General features: G+C 46.4%; 1 protein-coding gene across 1 annotated transcript in view; it reads left to right on the plus strand.

Moving 5' to 3' along the window:
* Positions 1 to 19,803, plus strand: part of ATG7 (autophagy related 7) — a 240,623-nt gene that overhangs the window by 15,482 nt on the left and 205,338 nt on the right. The window contains exons 2-7 of the mRNA XM_060109351.1: positions 876 to 1,045; positions 1,522 to 1,576; positions 8,489 to 8,606; positions 10,503 to 10,580; positions 13,960 to 14,076; positions 15,362 to 15,511. Of these exons, the coding sequence (XP_059965334.1) occupies positions 886 to 1,045; positions 1,522 to 1,576; positions 8,489 to 8,606; positions 10,503 to 10,580; positions 13,960 to 14,076; positions 15,362 to 15,511 (678 nt within the window). The 5' untranslated portion in view covers positions 876 to 885. The remainder of the gene's footprint in view (positions 1 to 875; positions 1,046 to 1,521; positions 1,577 to 8,488; positions 8,607 to 10,502; positions 10,581 to 13,959; positions 14,077 to 15,361; positions 15,512 to 19,803) is intronic.

The following is a 19,803-nucleotide window of genomic DNA, read 5'->3' on the forward strand; positions in this document are numbered from 1 at the left end:
TAGAAAACTGAAAGGGGTTTAATTACCTTGGCACAAAACTCTGAGTAGATGTGAACTGTCTGTGGGTTTTTTTTTTTTTTTTGGATTTATCTGTCTGTTGTGACTCTTCATACATTCTACTGCAGAAATATTCATCTGTCTTGCGGCAGTTGGGCAGGATGGAAAGTGACCTCATCAACTTGTTCTTTTGGAACTGCGAAGCTCCTCTAGTGTTGTGCTTCTCCCCCTGGGGTCTGTGTACCCCTGAGAGTGTGCAGGCCGTGTAGGGAGTTACAGTGTACACACGCCTGATTGCCAGGACAGTCAAATTTAGATTTGAGGGGGAGAATGAAATATTAAAATATATATGGTAGGGTAAAATGCAAGTTTTCTGCATTTGAAAGACAAAACATGAGATTTCGAAGAAATTCTGGTACTGTGGTTAGAGTGGGGGAAACTACTTCATCCTCCTCGGCTGGGGTACTCAAGCACTACCTCACTCAGAATCCAAACAGTTTGCATGGCTGTGATGCCAACTGGCTGGACTTCAGGTTTTGTGCTTGTAAAGTTCCCTAGGACAACACAGGTTGGCAGAAACTTCTGAGACTATGACCGTGTCGAAGAAGGAATAACACTAGTGCATCAGTCAGACCGACTTTAATGAGAAAGGGAGATGCACCAAAATGAAGGCCAGGAAGTTCAGTTGTGTCATAAGGAGACTAAACTTGGCAACAAAGCCAGATTCCTCAGGTTGATTTCCAAAGTTGTGTCTTCAGGCAGCCCATCTACCATCTCATTACTTTCTGTTTGTTTGTTTTGATTAAGCCCATGATTACAAATGTCGTTTCTCACCATGTTTTGTGCATTGTTGCTGTGTTCTGTTTTGGTTTTAGCAGGCAGTAAATAATGGCAGCAGTTATGGGGGATCCTGGACTCTCCAAATTGCAGTTTGCCCCCTTCAGCAGTGCCTTGGATGTTGGATTCTGGCATGAGTTGACCCAGAAGAAGCTGAATGAGTATCGGTTGGATGAAGCTCCCAAGGACATTAAGGGTTATTACTACAATGGTAGGCGATGGGGAACTCCATCTTTTGCCCTCTTCTGTTACCTTCTCTGCCCAGTATAGGGTCAGCTTTCCTTCAGGAAGGGATGTCCTTGACTTTTATAATTAATACTATTCACTGGTTTCCATTTTACTTCCTGACTTTTGACCCAAGTTCACTTTCACTTCTTTTCTCCTATGGGGAAAAGAAAGGGAGAACCTAATTTATTAATCCAAAGAATTAATACCGATTACTTAGTATTGCTGGGGGATGGGATTGGAAATATTTTTCCCAGTGAGTCTTTTTTTGTATTCTTGGAAAATTCCTTGAATTCATGAAATCTGTCATCTTCTGCTATGTCCCTGTTTAGTTTGGGTGACCAGGTATTGGATGGGGCATTTTGGGCTCAACCAAAAGAGCAAGATTACTCACAAACGTCTTTGTTATAAATGCCACTATTACTGACTCGTAATTGACTCTTTGATGATGCTTCTGTCCAGGTGATTCTGCTGGACTGCCGGCTCGCTTAACGTTGGAGTTCAGTGCTTTTGACATGTGAGTATTGTGTGCTCAAAATCTAAAATAAAGAACACTGTTTTTTGCAAGGAATGAGCGTTCTTAACCTATATTGTAGGTGGGCCACGTGGGGCACTACAGAAGCGTCCAGTGAGCAGGGCCAGCTTCTCATGATTCTCTTGTACCTCCCATGGCACAGAGACAAGTGCTAGAGGCTTAGGACTCTCTGATTCATTTTTTCAGCAGCTATTCATTGCAGCCTATTAGGTACATCAATGAATACTTATTAGGCTACTTTTGTATACAAGTCACTGTGCAAGGCATTGTAGGGATACACAAAGAAACATGACCTATGCCCTCAAAGAGATTTTTTTGACTAATTGGGAGCCGTGGGGAGTTGCTGGAGAGAAGAGAGACATTTATTGACTTAATCATTGACTTATTTTCCATACGTAATCCTTTCAGGCCTGTCTGGTGTGGTTCTTCTCTCTTTTACGGATGAGGAAACCATGGGTTCAAAGGTAAAATGACTTGCCCAAGGTTACACGTGGCTAAATTTAGGAAGCAAGGGTAAGAGAGAAATAAATTGTATTTCTGAAGTTGCAGTCTGAGTAGCCAGGGGCATTTTGCTGTCTTCTGTAGAAACTGAGAAGCCAGGAGGGAGATACAGTTTGGGCAGGAGGTGAGTTTGTTTTAGAACATGTTGAGTTTGAGATGACAGCACCCAGTAGAAATGTCCAGGGAGCACTGGCGTCCAGGAGGGAGGGTCATCCACGTAGAGGTCCTGAGGCTGTAAGAGGGGAAGAGACTATAGCATAAGAAGAGCGAAGGGCTGGAGTAGTGAATGGACCTGATTAGGGTGGGCAAGGGGACACAGAACTTACCAAAGAGACGGGACTTGTCAGAGAAGTAGAACCAGAGAAGGCGTTCTCAGGAAGGGAAGAGAGGGTCAACAGCATCAGAAGCAGAAGCATCAGAGTTCAGTGCTAGGGTTGCTGGAATTGTTGATTGGGTTGTTTGAGAAAGTAAATTCTGCACAAAAGGGTGGAGCAGAAACCATGCTGTGGGGCTTTAGGATAAGTGAGAGTTGAAGGGTTAAAGGTTTCAGGGAGGGAGGGCAGCTTTTTCCTGCTCCTGCGTGTGTTAGCTGTGTCAGGGTAGGGGGTCTGGGGAAAGTGAAGAGGTGTTTGCTAGGTACCGCCTGAACATGGCGGTCAGTAGTCAAAGGTTAGGGCATCTCAAATAAAGTCTCCCTAGAGTTAGAAAATAAAAATCTCTTCAAAAGTCAATACATTTTTTTCCTCTATCACAATCAAATTGTGAAATTGAATTGTATAACATGAATTGAAAATGATGTTAGTCTTTATATCTTTAAAAGGTATGTGTTGATGTTTCTTGTTCCCTTCAGAGCTTTCTTGCTCCATAATAAATCCTTGTGATCGCTTCTGAAAACAAATTAAATCTTAGTTGTCTCTCTCCTGTGTTGGCAAAGACTAACTTACTTTTGGAGCAGTTACCAGATAATGAGGAACATATATCCATTGTACAGCCTTGAATTATCTGGAGCTGGTAGAAGGGCAATAGCAGCCGTGTAGTCTGCTACCTTAATCCGGAGAGTCCAGCGTTTATTGCAAGCTACCCTCGCTCCTGTCTATTCTGATACTGGACTGAAAGTCGTTATTTTCTGAGTTTTAATAATTTTATTCTTTGGCACAATTAATTATAGAAAAATGCAGTTCACAGAAGTTAGATTTGATCTTGTTGCAAAGTCCAAGCATCTTAAACTTTAGCAATCCAGAAATTTTAGTTGAAGGAGGTAAGAAAATCTGTGATCCTGCAGCTATGGCTTTCACACAAATTGCTCTGTTTTCCTGGTCATAATATATGATTTGGCTTTTGAATACTCGTGTGAGGCTCCGTGGTAGGTACTGGGGGAGATGAGCAAGAATAAGACATAGGAACCCTGGATTGGAAGCTTGAAGGCCTGGTATCTGCAGCTGATTAACTGTGTTACCTGGAATAAGTCCTTTTCATTTTCTCAGCTTCAGTTTCCTCATCTGTAGCTCCCAGCTTCTAATATTCCTTGCAGTTTTAAAAGTTTGTGATTTTTCTGGGTCCCCTTTTCTTACGATGATTGGTGCTGTGATTCAAATGTTTGTGTTCTTCAAAAATGCATATGTGGGCTTCCCTGGTGGCGCAGTGGTTGAGAGTCCGCCTGCTGATGCAGGGGACACGGGTTCGTGCCCCGGTCCGGGGGGATCCCACATGCTGTGGAGCGGCTGGGCCCGTGAGCCATGGCCGCTAGGCCTGCGCGTCCGGAGCCTGTGCTCCGCAACGGGGGAGGCCACAACAGTGAGAGGCCCGCGTACTACAAAAAAAAAAAAAAAAAAAAAGCATATGTTGAAAAGCCAGTGCCCCGGGTTATCATCTGAGGAAGTGGGGCCTTGGGAGGTGGTGAGGGCATGAGGGCAGGGCTCTCGTGAATGGGATTAGTGTCCTTCTAACAGAGGCCCTGGAGAGCTAGCTCTCCCCCTCCACCCTGCAAGGCTGTAACTGGAAGCAGGCAGTCTGCAATGGGAAGAGGATCTTCACCAGAACCTGACTGTGCAGACCCCTTGATCTTGGACTTGCAGCTTCCAGAACTGTGAGGGATAAATGTCTAATGTTTAGTAGCCACCCAGTCTGTGGTGTCGTGTTAACAGCCACTCAGGCAGACCAAGACAGTTAGGAAGTTTAATAAAGACACTTGGGCTCCTCAGGAGAAACGAGGTTTTTGTATCCAAATTGTTTTCATTATTATTGTTCTTTCTTTGCTTTTATTGCTCAACATTTGCATGGGTTTGTAGGGAAAATCTTTATGAACTTATTCATCCAACACCGAATGCTTTTTGTATGCAGGATGTGTAGGTGTTAGGAATGAAAAGGCTTAAGAAATGGGGAACTCTAGAGGAGCTCTGGATGGAGATAGAAGACAGGTATCGGCATTACAGTGAATGCAGTGCTGGAATAAACATGCAGAGCTAATAGTCGCTTCAGAAATACTTATTGATTGCCTCCTCTGTGTCTTGATAATAGACTGTGATGGGCCCTGGACATACAGAGAAGAATAAGATACAGTCGAAGAGCTAATAGTCATAGTACTCTTTTATAGATGCCAAGTGTACCTCAGCTTTGCACAGGACCAGATAAATCTCTTTTACTCTGAGACCCTGGAAGCCTGATGGATCTCTGCCAGCAGTTAGCAACACAGGATCCCGTTCTCTCCATTGTTTTAAGTGAGTTATCAGTCAAGTAGTATTTTATCAGGCACCAGCCGTCTTGCACTGGAGGCTGCTGTCTAGGGTAGGGCACACTGATGAACCAGACCCCACCACGTAATGGCCCAAACACAGAGGACGTCTCTTTCTTAGACCTTAATAGTCCAGGGTGGGGGTCCAGTCTTCTTCCCTCTTACGGCTCCATCGTCCTGGAGGGCTTGCCTTTGTGTGCTGTTGAAAACTGAATTGTCACCTTCTGGTAGCAATAGACAGAGGTGGAGGAGAACCAGAGTGAAAATCAGAAGAGACACACCCACTGTCTTAAAGGCCCTCGCGGGGTGGGGCTATGCATCACCCCCCTCAGATTCCATCAGGGAGAGCTCAAGGCCTCACCTTTCTCCCAGGGAAGACTGGAGACATGGTGCTGAGCTACAAGCATCCGAGAATTATTTCTGTTGAAGGAAAGGAAAATAGATTTTGGTGGACAATCTGTATACAAATTTGAAGCTGGTAAAAAAAAAAAAAAAAAGTCCATTCCTTTGAGGAACATTTATCTATGTAGTCATAAGAAAGATTCTTCTTTTCTAAGCCTCAAGTTGGACTTAATAAGAGAAATAGAAGGCATAATGCCTGCCCTCAAAGAACTTAAGTAGTAGCTGAGGAAATAAGACTCAGATGCGAAATCGTCTGTGCAGGGCACAGGCTCCCTTATTCTCCGCTGTCTCGCTAGCACCTAACTCAGGTCTGACGTGTACTGGTTGCTCAGGTAGTTGCTAGAGTCAGTTGCACAAGCAGTCTGAGGCCCTGGCTGTCCAAACGGGATGTGGTGTGGTTGGTGGAAAGGCACCAATGGACTCTGTTGCAAGATGTGAGGGACAGAAATTCAGACACTGTTACTGAAAGCAGTAAGTAACGCAGTCGTGCCCCCAGACCGAGTGTGACTTAGGTTCCCAAAGCTCCCCACGGGCATGTGAAGCTGTGCACACGTAGCAAAGCTTTCTCCGGGTGTGAAAAGCCACCTCTGTGCTTCTTTTGGGGGAATCTGTTCCATCCCGGCCACGCCCACTGCCTGTCTGTCCTGGAGGCTCTGGCCACATGCCTGCCTTTGTCCAGGAGATTCCAGAACAGCCACAGTACTTTCCTGAGTTATCACTGTGAGACTGAGAGACATGAAGGCCAAATGTCCAGGGGGAACATCCCCAGGCAGGCCCAGGCTTCAGGCCTTTGTAGGATCCATTCTTTACCTGGTTAGTGTGTACATTTTTGAGAGTTCACTGTTGGCTTTAAGAACTGGGGAAGATTTCTAATTCTGGTTTTTTAAAATAGCTTTATTGAGATACACTTCACACACCATAAAATTAATCCTTTTAAAATGTACAATTCAGCACTTCTTTGTATATTCATGAGGTTGTGCAGCCACCACCACTGTCTAATTCCAGAACATTTTCATCACCCCAAAGAGGAGCCCTGTACCCCTTAGCAGTCACTCTCCATTCCTCCCTTCTCCCTTTCCTCAGCGCTAGGCAACCATGAATCTACTTTCTGGCTTTATGGATTTGGCTGTTCTGGATATTTCATAGAAATGGAATCATAGGAAATTAAACTCATAAATATCCAGGATCAGGATTTGGACTAAATTCTGTAGTTTCCAAGTCTGGGGCTCTTTCCAGTCCTTATCTGAACCACCTCTTTGTAGAACGAGTGGAACTTGAACCTGGAGAAACTGCTAGAATGGCTTTCCCTCCCATTATCACTTCTTAAATTCTTTCCCTTGGCCATCTCCCCTGGTGGAACTTTAGTCATGAAAAACGCTTCTCCTTTGAAACTCAGCTTGTCCTCCGTAATTAACTCGCACGAGGGCTCATGTCCTAGGAGTGTCGCCCTCCTGGCAGCTGCTTGCCTTCTTGTGCTTTAGTTTCCTCCACTCTCAGAGCAAGGCTTTGGCCTGGCATTCACACACCCGGGACATCTGGACTCTAGGAGGGAGGGAACCAGATTCGTCAGAGCATCCTTCCCTGTGTTTCAGCAGTCATTTCATAAAGCCACGTCTGAACGTGGAGGGCCCAGTTTACCAATGGCTCTGCTTCCTCCTTCTTCCCTCTAGGCTTGATCTTGTCCCTTTGTGATGTCTTTTTCTCCTCAAGACTATCCTTGATGTCCTTATCTCACCTGGATGAAGAATATTCTTCTGTTGGAGTAGACTGGTGACAAACAGCCTGGGATCCGCTCACTCATCAGCTCCCGAAGGAAGGCTCTGGCCTTTGGAAGTTACTTCTCTCCCAGAACCTAGCATTGGGTGGCACCTCCACACCTGTTGCACCCCTCCACACCTGTTCTAGGTTTAGATCTCTCCTTGCAGCACTCCCCACCTCCCAACCCAATTTTACTCAGACTCCAAAGGAAGAAACACTGGGTCTTTTAAACTGTGCAGCTACCATCAGTGTAATCAGTAAAAATGCATCCTCTCTGCAGTAGTTGCGACCACAGTATTCAACTACTAATGAAACGAGCACTGCTTTCATTTAACATCTGTAGCCTCTGAAAGACAAGTTAATCATTTTAGAGATGAGACCAGGCTTTTCCACATCTGAGTTTGTGTTCAGAATCATCTCATCCTTCTCCTCCCCTGACCTTGATTGCTCTGAGGCCTTCAGCGACAGTGCAGAATGTGACACACATGTGGCACAACATGGCCACACAGGTGGCCCGGGTGCAGCGTGTCTGATTGCATTGTTTGGCTCCGACGCCCACGGGGCCGTGCCCCGCAGCAGCTCCATGCACAGCCTGTTTGTGGCAGGAGAGGGCCTGGGGCAGGCAGAGGAGGGAGGCGTGCCCCTGCCCTCAAGGAGCTTACTGTCCTCAGGGTGGGTGTGTGAATGTTGGTCTTGAAAACACTCTAAAATAAATTATGCTTGTTACCAGAGAAAGGCAGGATGGATGGCTTCCTGGAAGAGGAGGGTTTGCAGCAGGGCATTGACACCTGGGAGTGCTTGAGTGGGGAGTGGGCAACACAGTACCTTAGAGTCAACCAGTTCTGATTTGAGACCCCAGCTCTGCCTAGTATGTGACCTTAAGCAAGTTACTTAAACCTGAAGTCAGAGAACAAACTTCTGAGAACTGAAACCTTGTATAGTTCTTGGCACAGTAGAAGCACCATAAATCATGTTTCCCTTTCAGGTGAGAGATGGGAAAGAATTTTTTAAAATGGGAAAATAACTTATATTTGGGGGCAGTGGAAGAAGAGCATGCCGAGGGATTAGGGGAAGGGGAATATAGAGGCTTTGGGGGGTGGGGTATAGTGCCTGTTTTTACCTCTTAAGCAATGATATTCGTCTTTTTTTTTTTTTTGGGGGGGTACGCGGGCCTCTCACTGTTGCGGCCTCTCCCGTTGTGGAGCACAGGCTCCGGACACGCAGGCTCAGCAGCCATGGCTCACGGGCCCAGCCGCTTCGCGGCATGTGGGATCTTCCCGGACCGGGGCACGAACCCGTGTCCCCTGCATCGGCAGGCGGACTCTCAACCATTGCGCCACCAGGGAAGCCCAATATTCATCTTTTTCCAAAGAAATATGAATCAGTCTTCTCTTTGCCCTGCAGAGCGCTGTCCTTGTCTCCCATTGTAGTCTGGTTTGTTTGTCAGTCCCTGGCTCTCTGAGTCCCAGCTGTGCCTGTTAACCGTGTTTCTCTGTATCCAGGAATGCTCCCACACCAGCCCGCTGCTGCCCGGCAGTTGGAACGCTGTATAACACCAACACACTCGAGGCTTTCAAGGCTGCAGATAAGAAGCTACTTCTGGAACAAGCAGCAAACGAGGTTAGCTGGGAAACATGAGGTACCTGTCATATTTTCCATGGTCCCACAGGCATGATGCCCCTGATCGTGAGGTGCATGAGTGTTATGGAAGCTAGTATATAGCCAGTATTCAAGCGTAACTGTGGGCTTCTGCATTGACAGGCAGGTCGGGGGAGACAGAGAGGCTCTCGCCTGGGGATGGGCTGGAAGGGCAGAGGGGAGACAGCGAGGCTCTTGCCTGGGGATGGGCTGGAAGGGCAGGGCAGGGTGTGAAAGCTCTGCTGCTGACCTCCAGTTAGCATTCTGCAGCAGCCTGACCTGTCTCTGTGAGTTCTGTTCCTGTGTCTGAATGCACTTGGGTTCTCTGTTCTTTGTGCCCCTTGAAGAGGCTTTCTAGTTCTAAGCACTGTAATGCTGTCATAGCTGATCATGTAGTCTCTCCAGTATCCTCAGGGCTGAATCTAAATGGCTCCGTCTCATTTACAAGGCTCCCTGTGGCCTGGCCTCTGTGGCCCTGTGGCCTTTCTGTCCTGTCCCTCTTGCCCTCGCTGTCTTTGATCCAATCATAGCAAATCACTTAGAATTCCTTCCTTCACCACTTTTTTGTTCTCTCCTCTCTCCTTGGGACATGATGTTCTCTGTGCCTGGAATGTCTTTCTTTTACTTCTTCACATCTGAGTTAGTGTGAGGAATAAATGAGGGGCAGTTTATCCCAGCCCCTCTAACACCCACTGAGTCGATGGTCTTCACACGAGTCTTAGAAAAGAGTCTGATTTATGTGAGGGTCGTGGTCAGAGAGGGAAGTCTCCTGCCTTTGGCCTGAGGAGGGAGTCCTTCCCGTCCCCTGGGTTGGGTGACCATGGTTGATTAACTTGGCCTGCGGCTCCTCAACTGCTCCTGGGCTCCTGATTTGGCTGCACATGTCAAAGGCCGACTCCAAAGAGGTGGGTCAGGTCTTAGGCCATCATCGAAAAAAGCACGTTGCTCCCCACAGGAATCCTACCCCCATCCCTCATCCGAGGCTCAGCCTCCCCCAACCCCCAGCAGTTCCCGGCCCACCCTGGTTTTTCAGAAGGGGGGCCTGCTCTCCTGTGGTCCAGCTCCTCCAAGGTTATTATTTCAATAGCGGGAACTTCTATTTCCTTGTTGCCCTCTTCCACTCACATGTGGGCATTGGCTCTTATTGACACAACTGTTTGTCTTGCTTAGTGACACAAAGTTTAGCAACTAATCTTCGCTACTAAAACATCTTGCAATCAGTAGCCACTGACCAGGACCAGCTTCTGCTTCTAGTCACAGTCCATGCTGAGTATCCATACTCTTGATTTTTTTTCCTCTTCAGGGAAAGATAATCCCAAATAAGACTTTTAAGAAATCCCTGTACATAGTTCAAATCACTGCCTCCGGAGCGCCTCCCTGGCTCCTTTCCCTCCCGTGTCCTTAGCCGAGGTCAGGGCTCCTCCCAGGAACTGTCCGTCCTCCTGTGAGGGCACCTACCTGCTGCCTAGTGGTGTACAGGCATTGACGTCTGGCTGTCTCACAGCCTGTTAGCTTCTAGAGGGTGGGGACTGTGTCTCCTATTGCTGTAGCCCCGATGTGCTTGCTCTGTAGTTGAGAATAAGTAAATATTTGTTGAAGGAAGTAACGAAGCCGTAAACAGGCTGGTTGCCTCCTCTGATGCTGAGCCCCACTGAGAGGAGGCTTCTGGGTTCTCTGACTTTCCTCAGTCTGTGCAGGGAGTGGGGCTGGGGGAGAGGCAGCGTGAAGGGGGCAGAGTGAGTGGTGACGCACGTCACCGCCCATGATGAGTGGTGCTGGGCCTGCGGGCAGGAAGGGCTTGCTGCCGGGCAGCTCCACGTGTGTCTGGGAGGGAGGAGGCCCTGGAGCCTGCCTTGATGCTTTTCCTTCTTCTGGCAGATCTGGGAATCCATCAGGTCGGGGGCTGCTCTTGACAACCCTGTCCTCCTCAGCAAGTTCCTCCTCTTGACATTTGCGGTAAGTCCACGGACTCGGCTGCATCTAGACTGCTGACTGCCCTGGCCAAGCCCAGTGTGCCAGTGGGGCAGTCTGCTCTCTTCTCCCTGAAGCTTTTCCCTTGTGTTAGTCAAGTCATGGCTGTTAAAGAAATGCTCTGTTAGTGGCCGGATGGTGCTGGCCCTTACCACTGATGCAAAATTAATTCATTCTTACTGATCGTACTGGTGGCTGTTGCCCGACGCTCATCATTTGGGATGTGACAAAGTCGGGTTCCAGACCACAGGTCATCATTGCTAATGTTCATCATTGCTAATGTCTTTGTTAAGTTCAGCGCCGCAGAGCTCAGTTGCTGGATCCATCGACACGAGGAACGGGTAACGACTCGGGGATCTTAGCCATTCCCAGGTGGCTTCTAGATGAGAGGTGATCACCCTACATAGCTTGTCCACACAACTGTTTTTTTAAGAAAGAAAAATATTTTATGCAAGTGAGACCTAATTAAAGTGAACCTTAAGGGCAGCCTTGAAGGGGAGAAAAAAAATCACATTATGGTAACATCTGCTGCCTAGGGAAGCAGGGGAAGGATCTGGTCGTGGTGATGGGGAAAGTGGGAGGAAGGTAAGGGCTGATTGTAGGAGTACCAGCTACATGCACACGTGCACACACGTGTGTGTGTATATATATATATATCATATGTGTGTGTATCCATATATTTACATATGAAACTAATTTATCCTTTATAATTATGTTGACAATATAATATTCTGTCAAGTGTATGTTCTTTAGACTTGGGTATGTCTAGGTTGTTTTCAGTCTTCACTATTATAAAAAAATGTGACAGTGAACAACGTCGGCCATGCTGATTTTCTTTTCCTCTTTATTTCTTTATAATACATTCTTTGCGGTGGGCATGTAAACGTACTGATGTTGACACGTATTAAGTGTGTTGGCTGTTTCACCCGAGCTTCATCCGTTTTGGATATTAACCCTCTTCCCTACATTTTTCTTCCTTTTTTCGTTTGCCAAGTTATAGGTCTTGCCTTCTTCATCCCCCACGAACTAGTCCTCCATTTCCTCCTCATGCTGTCTCTCTGATGTACCGCCCAAGGCAAAGGAGAGAGAGACAGGGTCCAAACTGGAAGCGATACCCCGGGGGGCCATCTACAAGGAGCACATTTTCCAACAAGTTAAAATGCTTTCTGTGTGATAGTGGGGAGATAGAAAAAGGTTCAAATTCTTCAGGAGATTACTAGGCCCAATTTGGCATTGATAATTTGTAAATTTGAGTAATTTTGTAAGCTCACTACTAGGATAAATATAAGCAGTGCTAATTAAAGACTTTTGGTTTTTTTACTTTAACATCGATACATTTTCTATACCAAGAATTCTAGTTAGTATAATCTAATTGACAATTTGCATTTAACTGAGAAAATAGTATTAGCTCCCACTTAAAGTTTTAAGGCATTTCCCAGAGTCATTATGTGCATTGGCCCTGTTGCCCTTTCTACTGAGCATTCTTAGCCTGACTTTAAAAATATTAAAAGTCTCTGTCTTAAAAAATCATCAGACACAAAGGGCTTTATGTTTAATGTAATCGAGATCCTTTGTATCCCCCCCAAATTCTAAGAAATTCAAGCCTTTTGACTTTTGAAGATGACTTGATGAAGCTTCTTAGAAACTGTGAAGTCCTTCATCTTGAATTGTTTAACCTTTTACTAAAGATCAATTATGACAAATCATTTAAATACAAGGAAGAGAGAATAATCTCTGGAGGTGTTTTCTGCTTTCCTTTCTACTCTTTTTAGGACTCAAAGGTACAGACACTTTATTAATTTCAGTTTTTCAGTTTGCTTTGCTGTTGTCAAAGGGAATTTGTTCTTAGTTCATCAATTAATGGGCAGGATTAAAGACTGTGGAAACTATAATTACTAGACTTTTTCATCTGGACACACGTTTACGTGTAAGTTTATATTTAAAAAGTCAACTAGTATGACTCCATTTACTTGAAAAGCTCAGAACAGGCAAATCCATAGAGACAGAAAACAGACTAGGAGTTTCCAGGGGATGAGAGTGAGGTGAATGAAATGTTTCTGTGAATGGTATTTCTAACTAATAAACCAATGGGGAGCTTCTACTGTTGGGCTTTCTTTTTGGGGTGATGCATATGTTCTGAAATTGGTGGGGATAGTGATACAACCTTGTCACTATAGTAGAAAACCACTCGTACGCTGTAACATGGCGACTTTCATGGTAGGTGAATTATATCTCAATGAAAAGTCATCAACCAGCCATCCCCTCTTTATTCTTAGCAAGATTCGAGAGGAAATACTAAGTAGCCAAGTAAACTGCATAGTGCTCAGTGGTAACAGACGGGCGGGGAAGCTGTCAGATACCCACATAACCATGGGGTCCTCCCATGTGAGTGCCTCAGGCCACACCTGGTGTAGGAATTCAGAGGCGAGAGCATTTGACCTGAGTGGGAATGGCATCTAGAACAGCCTCACGGGTCACTGCCCCTGCATCACCTCCCCTGGTCAGGGGGCAGCCACATACACCCCTGAAGATGCGACCTCTTATATCATTGATGCTCCTTAGCTCATAGAAACTCTTCTGTGACTCATACAGCTAATCATATACTTACTTTATCTCTGCTCCCTGCAGAGACTGAGCTGCCCAAGGGCTGGACTGGGTTTTATTCATCTTCTTATTGTCAGAGTGTCTAACATTTTGCCTTGTGCACAGCAAGTGCTTAGTCGTTGACTTGAATTTCACCAACGTGGCATTTCTGAAAACGGCATTATATTATCTCAGGCATATATAGGTTATGAATAGCACATTTTAATAACTTTAATAGCTTGCTTAGTTCATTCAGTTGTGAAAAGAGTGGTACCTGTTTGGAGGTCGTACCTCCCCAGCTGGCACCCTATGTACGTGTGGAACCGAGGACAGGAGCCTAAGTCCTGGAAGTAGAATTCTACTCTCCTCTCTGCCACTTAGGATCTTTGTTTCGTTCAAGCTTTTTCACCCCTCTCTAAGCTTCAGTTTCCTGTCTATAAAATGGGACGCTAACGGTTACCTCCCATGGTGATTTTGTGTATTAAACAATGATGCCGACAATGTCAGTTACTTACTGAATACTTCCTGTTAGCAAGTGGCCGATAAAATATATTATGTCTGTCATGATATATTAGTGTGTGGTGTGTGGGAATATTTTGGATGAACACAGAGTTTCCAAATCCTATCATGAGTTCTGCTGGAGATGAGAATTTCTGACAAGCTGGTTGTATCTTGCATGCATTAAATTTTTCTGTCTTACGTAGCTACTGGGAAGTTAAATTAATTGGTGCATTTCAGTGTAACCATTGGCACTGTTCTGATGTTATATTGCTTCTTCTAGGATCTAAAGAAGTACCACTTCTACTATTGGTTTTGCTGCCCTGCTCTCTGCCTTCCAGAGAGTATACCCCTCATTCGGGGACCAGTGGGCTTGGATCAAAGGTTCTCACCACCACAGGTATCAACAAATAAAACAAAATGCAGGTAAAACTGGGTTTAACGTGCATGAATAGTTTATCTAGCTCATTCTAAAGACACGCCAGCACTCGTCTGGAGGAAGAGGTGGTTCCTGTGGAATCCTCCAAAGCTGGTACTGGAAGCAGACTTACTTGCACAATGTCTGTAAGCGCGTTTTGAAGAGTGAGCAGCTCTCCTCCAGGTTCTCAGCAACATTTGTTAAAATGCTAAAAGCCAATGGGGAGGAATTACGGAAACGTTTTGAAGGACTGCAGGAATTTGCCAAAGTGTGGTCTCCACTCTCAGTGTGGGGATCCTGAGGCAGTATACTTCGGGGGGAGGGTCTTTGAAACCAAATAGAAGATCTCCTCCTTCCTTTGTGCCAAGTTGCAGAGCTTCTACATTAAGAACAGTACATGCAGAGCTAGTCTTTGCAGTTGAAGAAAGATAGTAAGGTCATTAGAGATGGTTCCTAGAAAAGCAATGAAAATAATCAGGTTGGTAGAACACAGACCCTCACCCGCCAAATTCTGATTGTTGTTGAGGCAAAGATTGAGTGGCAAGGTGACTTGAATTCATGAAGCGCGACATTCGCTAAAACCCTGAATTCTGAAGCCAGGGAGCAGCCCTTATTAATTAAAAATAATAATAAGCTCAGTTACTAAGACAAGTCAAAGGTGGTGGTTTTGTGGAATTAATTTTCTAAGGAGAAATGTAAGTGGGAGAAAAAGAGTGTTCCTGGGGATTGACTGGTGATGGATTTGAGGTTTCTTTTAATGGGGACAAAAATGTTCTCAAGTTATTGGGGTGATGGTTGCAAATTCCTGTGAACATGCTAAAAACAACATTGAATTGTGCACTGTGAATTAGTCAATTGTATTGTAAGTGAAGTAAGCATGCGTCAGTAAAGCTGTTAAAAATTATAGAAAGGGTCAGGGAAAAATTCATCTGTGGTAGATTCATGCTTGGCTATCACAGGAGAGATAATGTTCAGCTGCCTCTCTAAACCTTTGTGGTAACATCTTAGGGAACCGGGAGCCATCATGCTGTTCCATACAATGTCCCTTTATGCCCCTGTCTGAGACACTTCACCATGCATGTGGAAAGCATCATATAAAAGGGAGGTGGTATGATTTGGGGCGCTCTTAGTTTGTTTGCTGCAAAAGTGTGATCAGCCATTTACAGTCTTCTGGCTTGAAAGTAATACCTTTTATTTTATGTTAATTGTTAGCTCAGAACTAGATATGTAATTGTCTAGAGAATAACTCAGTGTTTCCTGTTTTCAGATTCAAGCCCTTGAACAAGCATATGATGATCTTTGTCAAACAGAAGGAGTCCCAGCCCTGCCTTACTTCTTAATCAAGTATGATGAGAACATGGTGCTGGTTTCCTTGCTTAAACACTACAGTGATTTCTTCCAAGGTCAGAGGACCAAGGTCAGAGAAACTTTGAGTATCATTTTATTACCCAGTAAGAAAATCTGATGTTCATGTTACGATAGACCACTGCAAAATTTGTACTCGTTTAGGTTTCTTAAGCCCTACAAAGAACGTTTCAGAACCTTTCTTTATCTTTACCCTCTTCCACCCCTGCGGTTCCCAAATCAGCTCCTCCGCCAGATTTTCTTAGCTCTGTGACACCTCAGAGTAATTTTGGATTCCTCACTTCCTCTTAGTGGTAAAGTTATTTCAGTTTTTCTTCCTGATACATTTTGTATCTATATTTTCATTTATTTCCAGAGCTACCATGGCAGTTCAGGTCCTGGTCCTCTCACGCCTGGACAGTGAGAGTCTCTTGCTTCCCCATGGGAAGGACCTCCCTCAGACCCCTCACGTTCCCTGTGTCATTCACGGATCAAGAGTTCACGGTGTCTTCCTTCTGCCTCCAAACCACCTTGCCTGCCTCACCTTCCACTGTTTTCCTTACAAACCATTGCTCCAGCTAAGATTCTCTGTTTTCTGCCAGACATTCCCCCTAAGCAGATACACCTAGAACTTTTCCTCCATCTCTCTTTGTCCTCGTGTTGTTATCATCTTCCTGAAACAGGTCCTGCCTGTGGGGATTCTAAGAAACTCTCTCCCCTTGTTGAAACCCTGCCTCCACAGTGAGGCCTTCTCATGGTGTGGCAGGTGTGACCTGTCCCCTCTGAACTCACTGCCCTTGCCCCCCGACCTCCCCCTTGCCTGCTCCACTCACTCGCTTGCATACACTGCCTTTTGTGCTGTTAGACTGTAAGCTCTCAGAGGGCAGGGACCAAGTCTGACGTATCCGTGTCAGAGTAGTGGCCAGCCCTTGTCCCAGGCCCTGAATACAATTCTTTTGAATGAGGGAAAGAGTACTGTGTCTTTTCGATGTGATGAGATACATAGTAAGGTGTCTTAGCCATATCAGACACTGAAAGTTAAAAATAAAAAAATTCATGATGCGTATTATGCAGTTTTGAAATTAAGTGGGAGAATTTCAGTCGCTGTGTAGATGTATCAGAGCTGAAAAGAGACAGGCCTCTCCCTGATGCCCTGACTCTTCTTAGCCTGAACTTCAGATACCTTTTTGTAAGTACACTTTTTTTCTCAAACACATTAGCATTTTGTTTTTCAGAGGGAGCCCTGTTTAAATTGATGACTGAGGACTGGATTTTTATTAAAATTCTCCCCACGACCACCACCCCAGGCATGTTCACGGAACTGTAGCTAAATTAGTAGCCATGAGACCAACCATTGATGATTTGAAGCCCAGTTGAGGGCGAGGCCATGTTGTGAAGGCAGGCGGGGTGAAACGGCCTGGGTGTCAAAGCAGCTGGATTTCATGTTGTGTGTGGTGATTGCATGGTCCTCCCCAGAGGGCAGCTCTACTGAAATAACAGTTTGCAGAGCATGTGACAGTTTAAAAGGGGCTTTCATGTACTGGATCATGTAATAACTTGATGAGATAGGTATTCTCAGTATCTGCATTTTCTGTTTGACAAAAATGAGACTCAGAGTCACACGGCCGAATTGTCTCATTCCAAAACCTTTGCACTTTCTTCCATTCCATTCTCATGTCACTGGGGGAGAGGTGGTCCCTGCTTGACATTTGGAATCAAATAAGTCTGGCTTTGATACCCAGCATTGCCACCTAGTAGCTCCGTGAACTTGGGGAATTTGCACACCCTTTCTTCACCTGGGTTTACCTGTTCTGTGGTGCTAATCCTACCTCCTACACGGCTGCTGAAGGTGAAACGTGATGATGTGGATAAAATGCCCAGCATACAGCAGGTGCTCACTTTCTTTCTTTCTCAGCAGCAGCCAGTTTTTGTGTTTTTTTTTTGCAGTACCTGGGCTTCTCACTGTTGTGGCCTCTCCCGTTGCGGAGCACAGGCTCCGGACGTGCAGGCTCAGCAGCCATGGCTCACAGGCCCAGCCGCTCCACAGCATGTGGGATCTTCCCAGACCGGGGCACGAACCCGTGTCCCTTGCATCGGCAGGCGGACTCTCAACCACTGCACCACCAGGGAAGCCCTATCAGCAGCAGCCAGTTTTTAACGACTGGACGACTCTCTGGAGTCTCCATTGAAGCAGTCTTGGTGCGTTCGCCAGGGCCCCGACCTGGAGGCCAGCCACTGGCCAAGTCAGACACAGATCCTTCGCTTGGCTAAGGTTGATCTCAGGAAAGCCTGGCTTAGCGCATATACCGAGCACCTCCTATGAGCCAGAAATTATGAAATATGATTATACCTGTTCTTGCCTTCTAGGGGAGATGAGACATTGACTGGTGGAAAGTTAACTAGAAACTCAAGTCACGGAAGAGAAGTGCCAACGAAATAATATGGATGATACTTTTGGTTGTTTATCTGTGCATCTGTGCCCAGTCTGGTTGTAGGCAGGATCACCAGAAGCTGTGCAGATTGGTGGGCTCTTAGGAGTTTCATGGCCTCCTGGCAGACCTCCCTTCTGTGGTCCTGAATGTCCCATCCATTCCCCACACTGCTGCCCAAACGCATTTTCTAACACAGAAATTGCATTGTGTCACTCTTCTACTTAAAACCCTTCCTTGGTTCCTGTTGACTTCAAGATAAAGTTAGAAATAATTAGCCTTCAATGCCTCCTCAAACCTGGCACCTGCCTATCCCTCTAGCCTTACCTTCTGATGCTCCCCGAGATGCATCCTATGCTGTGGCTGCAACTGTGACCTCCAGACGCCCCTAATCCCCCCATCTTCCCTCCATCTTCCCACCTTCAGTCACGCCTGTCCGTTGTCCCTCCTGCACCTGGCTGATGCCTCACCCCACCCCCTTTCCGGTTCATCACCCCTGGGGAGCGCTGGCAGATTCCTTGTACTGTTTGATATCCCTCTTCTGTGTCCTGGTAGCAGCCTCTCTCCTGGCAGTGACTGGGCTCGCATGTAATCTTGGTTTGCTGCTTGTCTGCCTTGCCCGTATCACCGACCAGCCCGTGAGCAGTGTTAGCACAGAGACCGTGTTATACCCCACAGCGCATCCTCTGCATTTAGTGTAATGCCAGACACTTAATGGCCACATGGTGTGTGCATGTAGAGAGGAGAGAGTTCCTTGTGGACAGGCAGAATCACCTGTGGACTTGAGCAGAGCCCTGAAGAAATGATTTCTGTGAAACCTACGTATCACCTCACTTGAGGTCACTCCGGCCTTTACGGCATGGATCTTTTCACTTACTTTCACATAATGCCAGTTGCTCTTTCGTGTTCCTTGAGTCATGAAGTTTCTTTGAAATTTTTTATCCTGTTCTTCCACAAATAGGCATTGTTTTCAGTGTGAGCTCCCGCAGTTGTGCTCTGGCTTCGTATTTTATTTCCTGCCTCCTCTTACCAGGACTTTGACTCCCGAGAAGCCACTGTTCCTCTGTGAGCTCTGGTGTCCTCACGGATAAGATGGAGAACTGTTGGAATCCCTCCAGGTTTCTCTCTTTTCAGTTTGTTTTCTCTTCCGGGGGAGTCTGGTGCCCACGACCCTAGCGACCACATTCTCCAGCCTGAACCTCCTCTGGACCCCGGACTGCGTTATCCAACCCCCTGCTGCCTTCTCCAGCTCCTCGAATTCAGTATCTCCAAGCTGAACTCATGATCTTCGCCCAAGTCTGGCCCTCTTCTGGGCATCGCTGTCTTGATGACACCATCATCCATTCAGTCACGAGAGCCAGAAATCTGGGCAGCTTGCTAGACACCTCTCCATCCTTTACCACCCCCGTGTCCCATAGATTTCATGTCCTAAACTTCTGTCGGTCTGCCGCCTTTGCGTTTCTTCCGCCAGCACCCCTATCTGAGCTTCATGGTCTTTCATCTGCTTTCCTGCAGTACCTCCTAACGGGGCTCCTTGTGCTGCTCAGGCCTCCCCCAGTCCATCCCCATGTCACCCCAGGCAATCCTCTGAAAAGCACATCTGATCATGTCACTCTCAGAATGAAGCATAGGGGGCTTCCCTGGTGGCGCAGTGGTTGAGAGTCCGCCTGCCGATGCAGGGGATGGGGGTTCTGTGCCCCGGTCCGGGAAGATCCCACATGCCGCGGAGCAGCTAGGCCCATGAGCCATGGCCGCTGAGCCTGCGCATCCGGAGCCTGTGCTCCGCAACGGGAGAGGCCGCAACAGGGAGAGGCCCTCATACCGCAAATAAAAACAAAAACAGAATGAAGCATAGCAACGCCTTCTCTCCTGTGCTCTAAGAACAGACACCTAATTCCTTCACGTGGCGTACAGGACTCCTCATGGCCTGGCCCCT

The sequence above is a fragment of the Mesoplodon densirostris genome, chromosome 10 (genome assembly GCF_025265405.1).
Source record: "Mesoplodon densirostris isolate mMesDen1 chromosome 10, mMesDen1 primary haplotype, whole genome shotgun sequence".
Lineage (NCBI taxonomy): Eukaryota > Metazoa > Chordata > Mammalia > Artiodactyla > Ziphiidae > Mesoplodon > Mesoplodon densirostris.